Below are 19,596 nucleotides of genomic sequence, written 5' to 3' on the forward strand. Positions count from 1 at the left end.
TTAATTTATTTTTATTTTTTTGTCAAATGGAACATTAAATTTTAGTCGAATTAAAAGTTTTGATCTTTGAACTAAAAATTTGTAAGTTTTAATTGTGAACTTGTCCTAAATTCATTGTGCGAATCCAAGGTCTTTTTGAGCAACTTCATTAAGAATTTTCGTCATTTCTTTTATTTTGGACTGAAGTTTTAAAGATATTATTCAATAACATTATTACTTTATATTGTGATAATTTTAGAGATTAATATTCACGAATTTTTTGTCAAACACCAAAGTTCAATTGTGCCAGTTTAAAAGACAAATATTCCAATTTTCTCATATTTAAGTGATGATAAAAAAAAAACTATAGTCCATTGGACTTTCTATTCATTTATAAATGAGAAATCTTATGTTCAAATGTGAAATATAGCGAATTGACAACCAATTTATTCCTTCATCTCTTAATATAAACATACCAATGATAATAAAAATATTAGAGGTCAAGCTTTAAACCTCATTACTACAAAGATTAATTATTGTGAATATAATGTTACGTGGCTTTTCATCTTATCCACCTCATCTGTCCACTGTTGACTGTTATATCCACTCACTTGCTGTTAACGTATTTTAACTATGCAAATTTTGTAAATCAATTATTGATTCTTTTATTTTCTCAATCACTTGATATTATATGTGCAAAAGACCAACCAAATTATAAATGATTTAGTCATCCATATATATGTATATATAATATTAACAATTTTTAGTAATATATTCACGATCTCAATTTGATTAATGTTACTTGTTGATGCACAAAACCGAAGGGGTCTTGGAACAACGTAAATTCAACCGTGAATATGCAAAAAAGGTAAATAACACAAGATGTATCGTGGTTTACCCCAATGTTTGGGCTACGTCCACACTGATATTGTATTTCTCTGAGAGGATTGTGAGGGAGAGAAACTCTGTAATGTGAGAGGGGATGTGAGATGGTGAAGGGGCTTCAGGCCTAAGAGTTGGCCTCCCCTAATGAGGAGAGTGAGGAGTCCTTTTATAGAATAAGGGATCCTCACTTATTACATATTTGCCCCTTCTTTTATTACATAATTACATTTGAGTCCCTCGAGTATTTATACGAGGTCTAAATACGAAGGCCCTGAGTATGGTACAAACAGTAGTCCCCCAAGTCTTCAGTCAAGAGAGTATTTTGGCTAGAGACTTGAAATTCAGTTCATGTGTGGGCTAAAGTAACTAGATGTCGTCTAGAACTGACACTCGATATGAGACGGTGCTCAATCTGAAATGATGCTCAACTAGAAGTAGCACATGTTGCGAGGCTGCTCTGCTTGTGTTGCCTTGGTTAGCTCGGCTTGTGGCGTTGAAGGTGATGGAGTCTCTTTTATAGAATAAAGGCTCGTTCCTCATTACAAAAATGATGGGTTAGAGTTAGTGCTCGCGGCGAGGCGGTTGCTCAGCTGGCAGCAATGCTCTCTAATGATGGTGAGGGAGTCATTTTATAGAATAAAGGCTCGATCTTCTATACATAAATAATGGGCTAAGTCCCCTAAGTATTTTTCGTGAGTGCTCTCTAATGAAAGTGAGAAAGTCCCTTTTATAGAATAAGAGCTCGCTCCTCAATACATAAATAATGGGCTAAGTCCCCCAAGTATTTTTCATGAGGCCCAGTTGAGGCCCAATATATGGTACATAATGTAGTCCCTCAAGTCTTCGGTCAATAGAGTATGTTGGCTGGAGATTTCAAATTGAATCCATGTATGGGCCGAAGTGACGGTTGTTCGAAGGCGGTATTTGTATACCCTGCACTGAAGCTTTGTAAGTGAAGCTTTGCAAGTGAAGCTTTGCAAGTGAAGCTTTGCAAGTTGGAGCTTTGTAAATGAAGTTTTTGAGGTTGGAGCTCTGTAAATGAAGTTTTTGAAGCTGGAGCTCTGTAAATGAAGCTTTCGAAGCTGAAGCTTTGTAAATGAAGCTTTCGAAGCTAGAACTCTGTAAATGAAGCTTTCGAAGCTAGAGTTCTGTAAATGAAGCTTTTGAAGCTAGATTGACATGAGTGATGCTCATGGATGTTGACATGAGTGATGCTCATGAATGTTAACATGAGTGATGGTCATGAATGTTGATATGAATGATGGTCATGAATGTTTATGTGTGATTGACATGAGTGATGCTCATGAATGTTTATGTATGATTGGCATGAGTGATGCTCATGTATGATTTTGGAGTACTGGACGTACCTTTGATCACCTGGTTGGTGATAATAGCGACAGGCTGCCGAATAATTTTTGGAGTATTGTGTGTACTTTTGATTACTTGGTTGGTGATAATAGCGGCAGACTGCAGAATAATTTTGGAGTACTTGGGCGTACTTTTGATCACCTGGTTTGTGATAATAGCGGCAGGGTGTCGAATAATTTTGGAATACTAGGCGTACTTTTGATCACCTGGTTGGTGATAATATAGGGCTTGGCTCTTTTGGGCATATGGTCATTCGCCCTCCCCATAACACTCCAGCCCATTATTTTGAGCTTGACGTTATTTTTTATTACCCTATAATGGGGTTTATACAGATATATCCGAAAAGATAGGAAAAATAAATTACATCGTTCAAAAATAAATCCGACCCTCTGCTCAATGGGTCACGCCTATAATTCCCTTTTCTGCATGCCATCACCATCGCAATTATGTCTGCTTCTTTTTATCTTCTTTTGCTTTCTGCTTTCTCTTTTTCTTTTCCCTTCTCTGTTTTTGCTTTTCCCCATTTTGAGATGATGGGCCACGAAGGCCGGTAGCTGTCATCGTTAGTATTTTGGTCATGGAGAAGATATAATAATAAAAGTATTTGGTGGTCGGTTAAAAGCCATGATCAAAAGAATCCTTCCTAGTAGACGATGATAAGAAAAGAAATCCCACCAGAAACTGTCTGTAAACCTAATAATCATACCCCACCAAGTTGACTCGGAGGTGGAGACTCAGCTTACTGAACAACTCGTACATCCGACCCAGATCAGCTGCGCTCCCATGTGAGTGCAGAACAGTGAGCTTCATATATTTGTGCGGTGAAGGAACTATAGCACGTCACCATCTGCGCCATATTTCATCGTTTGCTGGAATGAGACCAGTCCCCATGACAAATTCTAGCATTTCAACCAAGATTCTCTTTGAATAAGCCTTTGAATTATCCCTTAATATATGTTTGGCAATCGCCGAATCAGAAACTATCTAAAAGGACTTTGGTCCAAATTTCAACCTTCCTAAAGGTCATTCTTTTCCAGCTCTTCTTGTCATTGTCCCTCACCAGCACCTCGCTTATCAAAACCCTTTCCTCATCGTGTCGACTTGACGCGTATTCCTTCTGCTGCGACTGAGTCGACTTGTCCGGCCGAGTCAAAGCTAGCGACGTCGAGCATAAAAGCGGCGACTTCCTTATGAACTGGCCCCAGCCTGCATTCCAATTTCGCGACTCGGACTCTGATAAGTTGGCAGACCGAGTTAGCAACAGCAACGCCGAGCAGAGTATGGGCAAAGGAAGGAACTTTGGGAAAGAAGAACGAGTCATAAACGAGTCGATGAGTTGGGCTAGTTACGTTGTCATCGGCGTCGGGAAGGTCCAAGTCACTGGCGTCGTTGAGGTTGTTGATGGTAGCTAAGAAATCAGAGTCGTCTTCCATGGTAACTTCCTGACCGGAATTGCCTGCGTCGGAGAAACAGATTTGTGATGGTGGGTCCTATCCTCATCTTCAAGAACTCGTTCCCCCACTTCAACATATTTGTTGGGGCGTCTGCCTTTTCTATTGGAGATGTCTTGCATCCCTTGCGGTATGTGGTGCCATCCTTTTTCACAACCCAGCCGTATTCAAAACAACGCGATCTGGTTCTTGTACCTATTCCCAGTTTTGTTGGCGACTTGCAACTCAGGACCCACAATGTCCAACATAACAGCGTAAAGCTTCTTAGTACTCTTAACAACCTATTGAAAGCAGAGGAGATAGTTGGTCTCTGAATCTCTGACTGGTGGTGTAGAGCAAAAGAATCGGTACTTTAGTTAGGTTTCCAATAGAGGATAGCCCCAAGGTGGGTAATGGTGCAGGGAAATTAATGGGGAGAAAAATGGGTTTTTGGATGGTTTTTTGCAGATTCACGACGGAGGTGAAAAAAAATGAAAGATAACCGACATAAATTTTCGTGTCGATTCCCACATAAGACGCCAAATGTTGATGCACAAAACCGGAGGGGTTTTGGAACAACGTAAATTCAACCATGAATCTGCATGAAAGGTAAATAACACAAGATGTATCGTGGTTTACCCCAATGTTTGGGCTACGTCCACGCTGATATTGTATTTCTCTGAGATGATTGTGAGGGAGAAACTCTGTAATGTGAGAGGGGATGTGAGAGGGTGAGGGGGCTTCAGGCTTAAGAGTTGGCCTCCCCTAATGAGGAGAGTGAGGAGTCATTTTATAGAATAAGGGTTCCTCATTTATTACATATTTACTCATTCCTTTATTACATAATTACATTTGAGTCCCCCGAGTATTTATACGAGGTCTAAATATGGAAGCCCTAAGTATGATACAAACATTACTGTTACACATATAAAAATATTTAAATGATAACATCAAAATAAACGAATTTTAACTATGGTTGGACAAAGTGATACCCCATGAGATAGAAAGGTTACAATTATTATATGTATATTTTTTAAGAAAGAGATTCTTGGTATATACGCATGTGGTAATTAGTTATTTTTTATTTGATTGTTTGTTTTTCAAAATATATTTTGATTAACTTTCTAATCACTTACATTTTTTTTTTGTGCAAATTTTAAATGTTTTTATCGAAATTCTGAAAAGGAGAAACATAATTTTTTGGGTAAATATCAGTTTACTACCCTCATGTTTCGTGGTTTTCAACATTTAGTACATCAAATTTTTTTTGTCCCAGAGTCATACCTAAAGTGTTAATTTTGGGACAGTCTCATACATCCGTTAGTCAAACTGTTAAATCTACCGTTAACTTATGACGTGGTGCCTATATGGACAATGACTAGGCACCACATGTCATTAAGGGGTCCACGTGGATTTTTTTTAAGGGGTTCCAAAAAAAAAAAATGGAAACCCGTCTTCTACCCCACACCCTCTCTCCTTCCATTATCCTTCCCCTCTCTACCTCCGAAACCTGTCTTCTACCCCCGCACCCTCTCTCCCTCCATTCTCCCTCCCCCTCTCTCTCTCTACCTCTCTCTCTCCTCTCTCATCTCTCTATCTACCTCTCTCTTATCTCTCTCATCTCTTTGTACCTTTCTCTCATCTCTCTCTCTACCTTTCTCTCCTCTCTCATCTCTTTCTCCTCTATCTCTCCTATATTTGTACCTCCCTCCATTCTCCAATCCAGCAAAGATTCAATCTTTTCCCAATTTTGAATACGAAGGAAAGAAAGCATCTTTCCCTATTTCTCTGCAATTTCTAGGGTTTCCAGTACTGACCCCGACCCTGACCCGATCTTTTCTCCAATTTCTAGGGTTTATTAAAGAGATCCCGACCCCGACCCGATCTTCTTCGTTACACCACCCATTTCCCACCGCTGTGATATTCCTCGACAACGTCTCGGTTTCTCAGAGCTCGAGCCCGCCTACTTCGCCGGAATCAGAGCCCAAGCCCGCCTTAGACAAACCCTCAAGAAGATCTTTCTGCCACTGATGTCTTCATCTAAGCCAAAGCAAAATCTTGGTTTTTCTCCATTTTTGGTTTCTGGGTTTGAGAGTTACTTTGTTTTTGGGATTTTACAAGGAAGAAGTGAGAAGGGAGGAAGGAAGGATGAGAGACTGGAAGTTGCTTTGTTTCGGTTTTTTGTTTTTTTGTTTTTTTGAACCCCTTCTCAAAAAAAAAAAAAAATAAATTCCACGTGGACCCTTAATGACACATGGCGCCCAATCATTGTCCACATAGACACCACATCATTAGTTAACGGTAAATTTAACAGTTTGACTAACAGATGTATGAGATTGTCCCAAAATTAATACTTTAAGTATGACTATGGGACGAAAAAAACTTGATGTACTAAGTGTTGAAAACCACGAAACATGAAGGTAGTAAACTGATATTTACCCCAATTTTTTTAGTACACGATATAATTTACACAGAGAAGAGAAGAAGTTCAACTAAAGCACAGAATGAGCAAGTTAATTTGATATTGAATTCATCATCCACAAGATTCGAACTAAGACCTCTCACTCAGAGAAATAAGCGCAATTTAAATTATTCGGTTACAATAAAACAATACTACATTTACGTTTTTTAACATATAATATTATATTATGGGGTGTGCTATTCACACATTTCTTTTTATTTCTCACACATCCTTTATTAATTTCTGCCCTTTGATTTTCTTTAATTCAGTCGATCCGACGACCGCAAATTAAAAAGATATGTATATAGTAAAAAAAAGATGTGGGAATAGCACAACCCTATATTATTTGACCGAAACACCGGTTGTAGAAACCGGTCGGATATAAGTAGTAGTATTTTCAATGTGACAATTCATCGAACACTTCACAGCCGGCATTTACTCTTCCTTTAATTTTGCCCTTTCCTTTTTCCATTCTAGTCAGAGTCACAAAGCGGGAACTTCTTCAAGAAGGCGAGCCAAAAAGCCACAAGACCGCAAAATCACGCTTCCTTCATTCATTCATAAACCTCTCCACATTCCACCACCGAGGCACACAGCTCACACTCAGTCTTTCTCTCTCTCTCTCTCTCTCTCTCTCTCTCTCTCTCTCTCTCTCTCTCTCACATTGTCTCGCTCCGAGTTCTCCAACTCAAGAGGTCAGTGCTGCTTTTCTTCCTCAGTTTCTGTTCATTTGCGTTTGTTTGCCGAGAAAATGTGGGGGAAAAGTTGTATGTACACGGTCTGATAGATTTCTGGTTGTGATTATGCATCAATGAAATGGAATTTCTTTCTAATAGGATGCAGTTTTCTCAGAAAATTTAAGTCCGTACAGTGGAAATTGAGTTTGGTTTTTATAGGTGTATATGATCACAATTTGTTCAGTTTGCTTTGTTTTCTGAGCAAAAAATGGAACTTGTTGTTCTGATGAATCTGATCATGTTGCTACAAAAGTGTAGGAGATTAATCGAAAACGAACAATCATGTATTTTTGTTAGTTGGGGTTAATGAATCTAGATCGCTGTCTTGGGGCTAAGAGGAAGATGGAGTTTTTATTCGATTTCAATTATTTGAGGTTAATGGGTTTTCAGTGTTCTTCATTTGGTAACATATGATGTTTTGAATTCCACGACGTTTCGCCAATACTTTGCGTTCTGTCTTGTATGCGTGTATTGAACTATGAGATACACAAGGAAGGTGTGGGAGTGCCCATCATGTGGAAGCCCTGTCCCCAAACCACTAAACCAGACATATTGATCACTGTTCTTGTTTTGCTTTACACCCATTTATGCTTCCAATCTCACTTGCCGTCTTTTCCTTTGAGTGGAAAACCCAACCCCAAACCACATTGTTGATTTGTATTGTGTTTGCTATTCTTCCATTCAGTTTGATTTACTGATTGATTGGAACCTTAATCTTTGGGTTTGTGCACAACATTCTTTTCCGATCAGCAAGGATTTCGTGAACGAGTCTGTCACAATTTTTTGTGTTATATTTCTTTATATTTTGTCAAACAGATGATTATAATTTTCCCATCCTCCTTGGTCATGTTGCTGAGGACCCTTTTTTGAGTTCTTCGTTACCAGATGGTGACTTTGGTGGTTGAATTACTGTGTGAATATTAATCTATGTTGCTGATTCTGCTCAAGTACATGTTTGTTCATTTGTATCAGGCTTACTGATCTGGTTTTTTTTCATTTTCTTTTGTGTCAGACAGTGAATATTTGTAGAGAAAATGGAATCTGAAGCAAGTGAAACTAGCACAGTGGTAACTCAACTTAGTTTTGGTGGATTTGGTAGACATGTGAAGGCAAGCGATCTTGTAACGTACTTGGAAGATGAAATTGGGCTTGTATATAGGTGCAGGTTGAAAACATCTTGGACCCCTCAAGAGTCCTTTCCAAATTTTGAGCTCATTGATCCTTCAAATATTGCAAGAACAAATGATTATATCATGGTGGAGCCTCATGCATTTGTGCATTTTGCCATGCCTGAGTCAGTAACTTTTGCTATGGATGCAGCAGGGCGTTCTCAACTCTTTTACAACAATGAACCATTGAAAGTAAGTTTGGGTCCTGAGAATCCATATTTCTTGAATAGGAGGAGGAGGGATAAAACTCCATTCAAGTTATCTGATGTATGTGTCGACATTGGAAGTTTAGTTCGTCAAGATGAGTTTTTTGTCGCTTGGAGAGGACCCACTTATGGTGTTGACTTTATTGTGGATCCTTTTGATGGAACATGCAAATTTTGTTTTACCAGAGACACTGCATTTTCATTTAAGGGGATAAAGAAGCATGCAGTCATTAAATGCGATTTTATGGTAGAGTTCTTGGTAAGAGACGTTTCTGAAATCAAGCAATACACAGATACTGCATATCATGTAATTCTGTTGCGGCTGGCTTCATCACCCTGGGTTTCGTATAGAACTGCTGATGATGACATTGACCAATCAGTCCCATTTAATCTGTTGGATGATGATGATCCTTGGATTAGAACCACGGATTTTACTCCTAGTGGGGCTATTGGGCGTTGTAATTGCTACAGAGTTTCAATACCCCCCCGACATGGTGCAAAGTTGAAGAGGACCATGGATTATCTTCGAGAACACAGGGTGCGGGAGGTTTGCCTCAAACGGCCTCCTAAGGTTCAAAACGAACCTGATTTTGGAATGCCTGCTTCGGATCCTTTCTTCTGTATTCATTATAAGGATGATATTTCGTTTGAGATAATGTTCTTGGTTAATGCAGTAATGCACAAGGGCATTTTTAATCAGCACCAGTTGTCGGACAGTTTCTTTGGTTTACTGAGGAGCCAACCAAAGGAGGTCAATGTGGCTGCATTGAAGCACTTGTGCACTTACAAGCACCCAGAATTTGATGCCTGTAAGAGACTGAAAGTTGTTCAAGATTGGTTGCTGAAGAACCCCAAGCTTTTCAAGGATCCTAAGCGATTGGATGACATTTCTGAAGTTAGGAGGTTGATTATCACCCCAACTAAAGCCTACTGTCTTCCGCCAGAGGTTGAACTTTCCAATAGGGTTCTTAGAAAGTATAAGGAAGTTGCTGATCGGTTCTTAAGGGTTACCTTTATGGATGAAGGTATGCAGACAATCAACTCTCATGTTCTGAACTCTTATGTTGCTCCTATTGTGAAGGAAATTATGACGAACGCCTCTCCTCAGAAAACAAATGTATTCAAAAGGGTGAAGACAATTTTGACTGACGGCTTTTACTTGTGTAGTCGTAAGTACTCTTTCTTGGCCTTCTCATCCAATCAATTGAAGGATCGTTCTGCCTGGTTTTTTGCTGAAGACATGAACATTGCTATCCTTGACATCAAAAAATGGATGGGAAAGTTCGCCAACAAAAATATTGCTAAATGTGCTGCTAGGATGGGCCTATGCTTTTCTTCTACATATGCAACGGTAGACGTTCCATTAAGTGAAGTTAATTTTGACCTTCCAGATATCAAGAGGAATGAGTATGATTTTTCTGATGGGATTGGTAAGATTACTCCTGACCTCGCAATGAAAGTCGCAGAGAAGTTGAAACTCGACAGAGATCCACCTTGTGCATATCAAATAAGATATGCTGGCTGTAAAGGGGTTGTGGCTTGTTGGCCATCCAATGGTGATGGGTACCGGCTTTCTTTAAGGCCTAGTATGAACAAGTTTAAGTCATGCCATACTATACTGGAAATTTGTTCTTGGACTAGGTTGCAGCCGGGTTTTCTAAACAGGCAGATCATCACATTACTTTCTGCACTAGATGTTCCAGATGAGATATTCTGGAGAAAGCAGGAGAGAATGGTTTTAAAGTTAAACCGGATGCTTGTGGACACAGATGTGGCATTTGATGTTCTCACTGGCTCTTGCGCTGAGCAAGGAAATGCAGCAGCTATAATGCTGAGTGCTGGTTTCAAGCCCCAGACAGAACCTCATCTACGGGGCATGTTAACCTGTATACGAGCCGCTCAGCTTTGGGGCCTTAGGGAAAAGGCTAGGATTTTTGTTCCTTCTGGAAGATGGCTTATGGGATGTCTAGATGAGCTAGGGGTACTTGAGCAAGGCCAGTGCTTTGTCCAAGTGTCTACCCCGTCACTACAGAATTGTTTTGCCAATCATGGCTCTAGGTTTGATAAGATTGAGAAGAATCTTCAAGTGATTAAGGGGCTTGTTGTGATAGCAAAGAATCCTTGCCTTCATCCTGGAGATATAAGGATTCTTGAAGCAGTTGATGCCCCTGAGTTACGCCACTTGCATGATTGCATTCTTTTCCCTCAGAAGGGTGATAGGCCCCACACAAATGAAGCTTCTGGAAGTGACCTCGATGGGGACCTTTACTTTGTTACTTGGGATGAAGATCTTATTCCCCCAAGTAAGAAGAGCTGGACTCCTATGATGTATGATCCTCAAGAAGCCAAACCTCATGGGCGTCCTATAACTCAGATGGTACTTACTTGCCCTTTTCATTGGTTGTCTCCAAGATTCTGTGAATATTTTGGAACATGATTAATTGTCTTCTCTTTCCATGCTTGCTTTCTATAATGGACAATATGCCATTCTTTTCTTAGACAAACAGCATTTTCACTATCTTGCATGCTTCGACAACAAAGATTAATAAAACTGCATGTCTATCAGATATGTGAATTTTCTTTTAGAGTTGATAGTGTCATCAGTCTGATATCATGTCTGGTTTATGCTCACAGGAGTTGTTTTGTTTATGCTCTATAGGAGTAAGTTTCTATCAACTAATTCCCTGGAAACACATTTGATGCCACCATTTCGGTTATGGTTGTACTATTAAGGATGCGTGTCATAAACTTCTTCAGTTTAGTGTTATTCCTAGAAGTTGAAGCTGGTATGATGTGGACTACAGAATTTTATGTTCGCACTCCTACAATATATCTAGCAACATGAAATGCATGTTAACAATTGTTTTATATTCTATCAACATCAATTGTCAATGTGAAGTTTCCTGGCAAATGGGTTTTCTTTTTTGTACAATATAACCATTCTTCTACTTAATCCATTGATAGAAAGGTTATATAAACAAGATGTGGCAGAATTATGACGTATTGTCCAAAAGTGAATCAAGCGATGTTTCCTTCGTGGTTTGTTCTTCATTTATTAGGTTTACATTCTAAATAAATTGTGTTCTCTTGTTTGATTTACACTATTTTATTTCGGTCCCAAAGTTTTCATGGATATCTCTTGATTCTCTTACCGTCATTATGTTTATACCGCAGGATATTATAAATTTTTTTGCGAAAAACATGGTGAATGAGAACTTAGGGGCTATATGCAATGCACATGTGGTTCATGCTGACCGTAGTGATTATGGGGCTATGGATGAGAACTGCCTTCTATTAGCTGAGTATGCAGCATTAGCAGTTGATTTTCCGAAAACTGGAAAGACTGTTGCCTTGCCAGCACATCTAAAGCCGAAGATGTACCCTGATTTCATGGGGAAGGAGGAGCACCAGACGTACAAGTCAACTAAAATTTTGGGGCGACTATATCGCCACATTAGAGATGCTTATGACGAAGAAATGGCAACCTCTTTGGAGCTGAATTATACTCCTGGTGACATCCCATATGATATGGATCTGGAGATTCCTGGAGCCACTGATTTTATAGCTGACGCGTGGGAGAAAAAGTGCTCTTATGATGGCCAGGTGAAGGGTCTAATGGGGCAATACAAAGTTAAGAGAGAAGAAGAGATTGTTACTGGGCATGTTTGGTCCATCCCCAAATCCAACAGCAAGAAGCAAGGGGAGCTGAAGGAGCGGTTGAAGCAATCCTACGGTGCTCTTAAAAAAGAATTCAGGCTAATTTTTGAGAACAGGGATCCAAATATTGAATCTCTTACTGATGATGAGAAGAGTATACTGTATGAACAGAAGGCATCGGCATGGTACCAGGTGACTTACCACCCGAAATGGGTGAAAAGATCAATCCATTTGCAAGAGCCGGATGTTGCTGGAAATGTGGCGATGTTGAGCTTTGCCTGGATTACAGCGGACTACCTTGCACGAATCAAGATCAAGCGCCGCGGAGTGGAACATATTGATTCTCCGAAGCCTATCAACTCTTTGTCGAAGTACCTAGCTGATCGAATGTGAGCAGCATTGGAAGACCTAAGAGCCGTTTATTGCGGCATCTGGAAACCCTTGAGAGTTGTCCCATGTCTCTCCGTTAAACATCACGGCGACAAGGCCATTCTGCCAGTTTTATTAGCTTAAGTTTTATGTTTAATCTTTGTGTTTTTTGATTTCTCCTTTGGAAGTATGACTCGTTGAAGCTACTGGTTGATATCTTCAGAAACAAACCGAAATAGAAGTTCTGGGTTCCTACTTTTGCAGTCTTTAATTTCTTATTTTTACTTCTGTGATTTGAAAGATTTCAGTTTTATTTGTCATTTGCCAGAAAATAATTAATATCTCAAATTTAAATTATTCAAAATAAATGGTTTCTTTCAAACCAGAAAATTCAAAATTTAGCCGTCACCCCTGTAATTATCGAGCTATTCCATCAGCATTATTCTAACAGAGTAGTTACTACTCCAGACTTGACACGGATCCACGACGACAACGAGCAAATATGAAAAGATGAATGCTACGGGTATATGCTCACGCACGCGAGCGACCTTAGAATGCTCTACGGTTGTCCGCTCACGTATGTTAGTGACTCTAACTATTGATGCCGGTGGGGTTAAAATGCAGCGACAACCAAATTTTTCTCGTATGCAGGTTCGCTCACAAATGACGCTAGCAAAACTAAAGCTAAAATTTCTCTGTGACTACAAATATCACTGTCACATCTGCATCAACTTTGCATTTGACAATCACATAAATTTGATCGCAGAGTATGGAGCATTGATGAACATTGATCATCCCCACCTACCCAAGGGCAGTCCCTTCAGGACTAGGTCGTGTTCTTTTAAATTTGTCATCGTACGGACGTTTGGGGGCGGCAGTTCATGTGGTCTTAATTCTTTCTAATTCACACCACAAGATGCGTTCGTCCTATTTTGCTGCCTTGAAAAATCCACGTCTACTTCTCTTCACCTCTTCAACTATTGGTAGTTAATTGACTTCAAAAAAATCTCATTTTGGTATTCACGATAAGAGTTCGACTCTCATCTTCTTTTTTTTTCTCCCTGAATTAATGGAAGAAAAATCCATGAATGTGTTGGGAAGAGTTTAGGAAATTGGGTTTCTATCCTTTCATTTGAATTATGAAACTCGGGTATTGTATTCGTCATTCACAACATGATGAGCATCTCTTTGCACTCGTGTTTTCGATGTTTCCTTCCTCGTAAATCTTTGTTAAACACAACCTTTTACCCAAGGGAACTAAAAACTCCAGAATTTCGGTTCTAATGGATTTACTGCTAGAGCTTTTTTTTTTTTTTGTAAAGACAAATATGTTTTACAGTAAAATAACTCTTCAGATATTCTGCGGTAGAAATCTAAAATTGTCCAAGCATGTGGTATATATGCTTCTCAATCACATTAGAAATTCTAAGTTGATGCTGATTCCATTGATGTTGAAACAAAAAACATGATGGGTATGTGATGTTAAAACTGCTTAAACAGATGTTATTTTCAATATAATTAAGCATAAATTTATTTTATTTTCGTATCAGATTTGTATCACATCTTTAATAGTAGGAATGTAATATGAAAAATATCGTAAGAATTTCATTTTTACGTCCGCTAAGCGAAACCCCTCGTTCGCACTACGACAATCATCAATGACAAATCCTATATATAAGTTTGGCTAAAATATAAAACATTCCTATGCTTTATACACCAAATTTAGATTTAGACTATTTATGGAAAATATCAGTTCATTCATGTGCCAAATTCTTTTTATTGTGTTTTTGTTTCTGCATTTGTCTGTAAGTACAACCAGAGAACAATCTTTACTTTTCTTTTCTCATCTTTTGAAGCAATTGAATCATTTTTAGGGTTTTAATTGAAATGTACTAGACAAAGTCAAAGTTCAATTATTCTTTCTATGAAAGTAGAGCTAATTAAACAAGTTGTGTGCTTTGTGATTCCTTCTTTCTTGAGTTTTCTGATTAGGCAGGGTTTATTTATGTGCTCATATAATAATATAGGGTTGGGCATTTGGGATCGAAAACCAAACAGAAATACAGATTAAACCGAACTATATGGAATGCTTAGTTTTTGCAATTTTGAAATGGTTTCCATCGGTTTGAAATCAGACCGAAAGTTAAACTAACGGTTTGATTTTGGTTCCTAGTATTTGGAACCGTAGGCATGCTCACCTGTTGCCCAAATTGTTGGTATATGGTCCAGCCCATGATCAATGTTCTAGATTATTCTAGTAAGCAAGTGAGGTGGCTGGAGCATTCTAGACATTTCTCGCATGTTATTAAGTTGATGGAAGAAGCTAGAGAGTACTAGCTTCCTTGGTTGCAAATGGAAAGATCTAGAAGCTACAATGTTGTGGCTAGTCTAGAATTATCTATGCTGGAGGTTTGAAGAATACACTAGAAACTAGTAGAATGTCAAACCCTCACCTATAAATATGGGTGTGATGTTGTAATGAAGTAACCAATTAAGAACCAAGTGTGAGTAGCAAAGGATCAAGTCCAAAGCTAGAGTTCCACTCCAAGAGTGAGAGTGAGAGTGTTCCACTACACATTGTGAGTGAAGTTTAGAGTGATAGAAAGTGTGTGTCATACTTTCTTGTATCCATCAAGCATTGTCTTTGGCTTGGTAAGACTACACTTGTTGTACTCATCTTTTTCATATAGTGAAGATTGATCATTGTTTTGTGGACGTAGGCATAAATTGCCGAACCACATAAATTCTTGGTGTCCATTTTCTACTTTACTTTGTGCATTCTCTATCTTGTAGTACCGACATTCCTAACAAGTGGTATCAGAGCCAGGTTGATTCGTACTACGAGATGGAAGGAAGTGGCATTATGATCAAACTCACCAACTCTAATTGGGTAACATGGAAGCCAATGATGGAGGACATTCTCTATTGCAAAGATCTGCATGAGCCAATTGAAGGAGATGCCGCTAAGCCCGAGAGCATGTCCGGTGCCGAGTGGAAGAAGATGAATCGCAAGGCAATTGGCATAATTAGACAATGGGTGGATGATAGTGTTTTTCACCATGTGTCTAATGAAACCAATGTCCGTGAGTTTTGGATGAAGCTTGAGTCCTTGTTTGAGAAGAAGACCCCAGCCAAGAAAGCCTTCTTGATCAAAGAGCTCATCAATGTGAAGTACAAGGATGGTTTAAGTGTAGCAGAACACTTGAACAATTTTCAGAATATCATCAACCAGTTGGCTACTATGAAAATGACGATCGAGGACGAGCTACAAGCGCTCTTGTTACTTGGATCATTGCCAGACAGTTGGGAGACCTTTGTGGTGAGTATAAGTAACTCTGCTTCTAATGGTGTTCTTACTCTTGATAATGTTAAAAATAGCATGCTCAATGAAGAAACAAGGAGAAAGACGTCAGGCACAAATAGCAGCCAAGTATTTGTCACAGAGAACTGCAGAAGAAGCAAGAGTAGAGGGCCTAGAGGTCATGGCAGGAGTCCTAGCCGATCCAAGTCAAGGTTCAGGGGTGGATGCCACCATTGTGGCAAAGAATGCCATATGAAGAAAAATTGTCGAGTTTGGAAGAGAGAGCAAAGGGAAGGAAACAATCAGAAGAAATATGATACTGGCAGTACCACCGCTGTCATATGTGGTGATGTACCAGAAATATTGTCTGTTGGTGAATGTCTGCATATGTGCAACTCTGACAGAGACATTGAATGGATCTTTGACAATGGAGCTTCCTTCCATGCTACGTCCAAACGGGAGTTTTTTAGTACATACAAAGAAGGTGACTTTGGCATAGTGAAGATGGGGAATGAAAGCTATTCCAAAATTCTTGGAATTGGTGATATTTGCCTAAGAACTAATCTCGGCTGCCAGTTGATGTTGAAAGATGTGAGACATATTCCTGATGTACGTCTCAATTTGATATTCATTAGTACCCTTGATCGATAAGGATATTATCACTATATTGGCGAAGGAAAATTGAAGCTTACCAAAGGCTTAATGGTGGTAGCAAGAGCACAACTTTGTTGTATGTTGTACCGGTCAAATGCCAAGGTTTTGAAATGTGAGTTGAATGCTGTGGAGGACTCATCTCTAGACTTGTGGCATAAGAGACTAGGCCACATGAGCGAGAAAAGTCTACAAGTTTTGGCAAAAAAGTTTCACATTCCCTTTGCCAAAGGTACGTCGTTAAACTCTTGTGAGCATTGTTTATTCGGAAAACAAAGAAAAGTTAGTTTTTCTGTTCCATCTACAAAGAAAGGAAATTTGTTAGATCTTGTTAATTCAGATGTGTGTGGTCCCATGGAAGTCGAGTCACTTGGAAGAAATAAATATTTTGTTACTTATATTGATGATGTTTCACGAAAGGTCTGGGTCTTATTGTTAAAATCCAAAGACCAGGTGTTTCAGACATTCCAGGAGTTTCCTGCCATGGTGGAGAGGGAAACTGGGAAATCTCTCAAGTGCTTTCGTAGCGACAAGGGCGGCGAGTACACATCTCACAAGTTTAGAGAGTATTGTGTGAAACATGGCATACGTCAAGAGAAGATAGTTCCTGGAACTCCACAACATAACGGTGTTGCTGAAAGAATGAACCGAACCATCATGGAGAAAGTCAGGTGCATGCTGAGGACTGCAAAGTTATCTAAGTAGTTCTGGGGTGAAGCTGTAAGGACAGCCTGTTATTTGATCAACTGATCTTCATCAGTACCATTAGGTCTTGATGTTCCAGAGAGAGTATGGACTGATAATGATGTGTCTTACTCTCATCTGAAGGTATTTGGTTGCAAAGCTTTTGTGCATGTGCCCAAAGAGCAGAGATCGAAGTTAGACTACAAAGCTACATCGTGCATCTTTCTTGGTTATAGAGGTGAAGATTTTGGTTACACATTATGGGACCCATACCAGAAGAAGTTTTTCAGAAGCAGAGATGTGATCTTTTATGAAGACCAAATAATTGGGGATTCGAATAAAAAGGCACAACCATATGATGCAGTCAGAGGAGTTGATCCATTAGCTTCAGATGAAGAAAGTCGCGGTGATATCCCTGAAGCAGCTATCAATGAAGTGCCTGTAGAACCAGATAATGTCGACCAGGGGGGCCTGATCAAGATGAGCCAGACCCTAAAATTGCTGATCGGGGGGAGCCTGAAGAGCAGATTCAAGAGGAACCTAATCAGGGGGAACATCCAGACCCGCAAGAGAATGAAGACCAGGTCAGAAGATTCAGCAGAAGTCGAAGACCGTCTACCAAGTATTCTTCATCAGAGTATATCATGTTGACTAATTATGAAGAACCTGAAACTTATGAGGAGGCTAGAGCTCATAACGACAGTGACAAATGGATGAAGGCAATGGAGTCAGAGATGGATTCCTTATCAAAGAATGATACCTACGAGCTAGTGAAGCTTCCAAAGGGCAGAAAAGCATTGAAAAACAAGTGGGTGTTCAAATTGAAAAGAGACGACAACATGACAAGGTACAAGGCTCGTTTGGTTGTCAAAGGTTTTGGTCAAAAGAAAGGAGTTGACTTTGATGAGATTTTCTCACCGGTAGTGAAGATGACTTCCATTCGAGTTATCCTTAGTATGGCAGCAAGCATGGATCTTGAGCTCGAGCAGTTAGACGTTAAAACTGCATTTCTCCATGGCAACTTATAAGAAGAGATACATATGGAGCAACCCAAAGGCTTTGATGTTAAAGGTAAATAAACTTTGGTGTGCAAGCTCAAGAAAAGTTTATATGGTCTTAAGCAGGCTCTGAGACAATGGAATAAGAAGTTCAACTCATTCATGGTGAGTAATGGGTACAAGAGAGCTCATGCTGACTCTTGTGTCTATATCAAACAATTTTCTGGAGGAAAATTCATCATTTTATTGCTTTATGTTGATGACATGTTGATTGTCGGTCAAGATGCTTCTATGATTAAAAAGCTCAAAGAAGAGTTATCTAAGTCCTTTAACATGAAGGACTTAGGGCCAGCCAAGCAGATTTTGGGCATGGAGATAATTTGTGACAAAAAATCCAAGAAGTTGTGGTTGTCACAAGAAAAGTATGTTGAACAGGTGCTTGAAAGGTTCAACATGAAAGCAGCCAAATCGGTAAGCTCACCTTTAGCCAATCATATCAAGTTGAGCAAAGAGTCGTGTCCAAAAACATATGAAGAAAAGGAGAAAATGGCAGTTGTTCCCTACTTTTCAGCAGTAGGAAGTATCATGTATGCAATGGTGTGCACACAGTCAGATATTGCTCATGCAGTAGGTGTGGTGAGTAGGTTTCTCTCTAATCCAGGGAAAGACCATTGAGAAGCTGTTAAGTGGATTCTCATATATTTGAAAGGGACTTCTAAGATGTGCTTGTGCTTTGGCGGTTCCAAACCAATCTTGGAAGGATTTACAGATGCTGACATGGAAGGTGACCTGGATGGTAGAAAATCTACGTCTGGGTACTTGTTTACTTTTGCAGGGGGAGCCGTGTCTTGGCAATCCAAGTTGCAAAAGTGTGTTGCTTTGTCCACAACTGAGGCTGAATACATAGCCGCTACAGAAGCATGCAAGGAGTTGTTGTGGCTGAAGCGGTTTCTCCAAGAGTTGGGTTTGAAGCAAAGTGATTATGGCATTTATTGTGATAGTTAGAGTGCTCTGGATTTGAGCAAGAACACTACATATCATTCACGCACTAAGCACATTGATATTCGTTATCACTGGATTAGAGATGTTATCGAGAACAAGTTGCTACAGCTAAAGAAGATTCATACCGATAATAATTCTTCAGACATGTAGACAAAGGTAGTCACAATCAAAGTTGGAATTTTGCATTAAGGCTGCTGTGATGGACTCCAGGTAACTTGGAGTCATGATCAGAATTCCTTCCTCATAGACTGGAGGGGGAGATTGTTGGTATATGGTCCAGCCCATGATCAATGTTCTAGATTATTCTAGTAAGCAAGTGAGGTGGCTGGAGCATTCTAGACATTTCTAGCATGATATTAAGTTGATGGAAGAAGTTAGAGAGTACTAGCTTCCTTGGTTGCAAATGGAAAGATCTAGAAGCTACAATGTTGTGGCTAGTCTAGAATTATCTATGCTAGAGGTTTGAAGAATACACTAGAAACTAGTAGAATGCCAAACCCTCACCTATAACTATGGGTGTGATGTTGTAGTGAAGTAACCAATTAAGAACCAAGTGTGAGTAGCAAAGGATCAAGTCCAAAGCTAGAGTTCCACTCCAAGAGTGAGAGTGAGAGTGAGAGTGTTCCACTACACATCTACACATTGTGAGTGAAGTTTAGAGTGATAGAAAGTGTATGTCATACTTTCTTGTATCCATCA

General features: G+C 39.4%; 1 protein-coding gene across 2 annotated transcripts; it reads left to right on the forward strand.

Moving 5' to 3' along the window:
• Positions 1 to 6,535: 6,535 nt before the first annotated feature.
• Positions 6,536 to 12,516, forward strand: LOC103456206 (RNA-dependent RNA polymerase 6). Of its 2 annotated transcripts, none has more exons than XM_008395871.4 (3): positions 6,536 to 6,818; positions 7,873 to 10,612; positions 11,410 to 12,516. In XM_008395871.4, exons 2-3 carry the CDS (start codon positions 7,895 to 7,897, stop codon positions 12,283 to 12,285), a joined length of 3,594 nt encoding a protein of 1,197 aa, XP_008394093.2. In that variant the 5' UTR covers positions 6,536 to 6,818; positions 7,873 to 7,894; the 3' UTR covers positions 12,286 to 12,516. The 2 variants fall into 2 exon arrangements, with proteins under 2 accessions (XP_008394093.2, XP_008394094.2); XM_008395872.4 differs by having other exon boundaries at positions 7,877 to 10,612.
• Positions 12,517 to 19,596: the final 7,080 nt, after the last annotated feature.

The sequence above is a fragment of the Malus domestica genome, chromosome 15 (assembly GCF_042453785.1).
Source record: "Malus domestica chromosome 15, GDT2T_hap1".
In the NCBI taxonomy this organism is placed as follows: domain Eukaryota; kingdom Viridiplantae; phylum Streptophyta; class Magnoliopsida; order Rosales; family Rosaceae; genus Malus; species Malus domestica.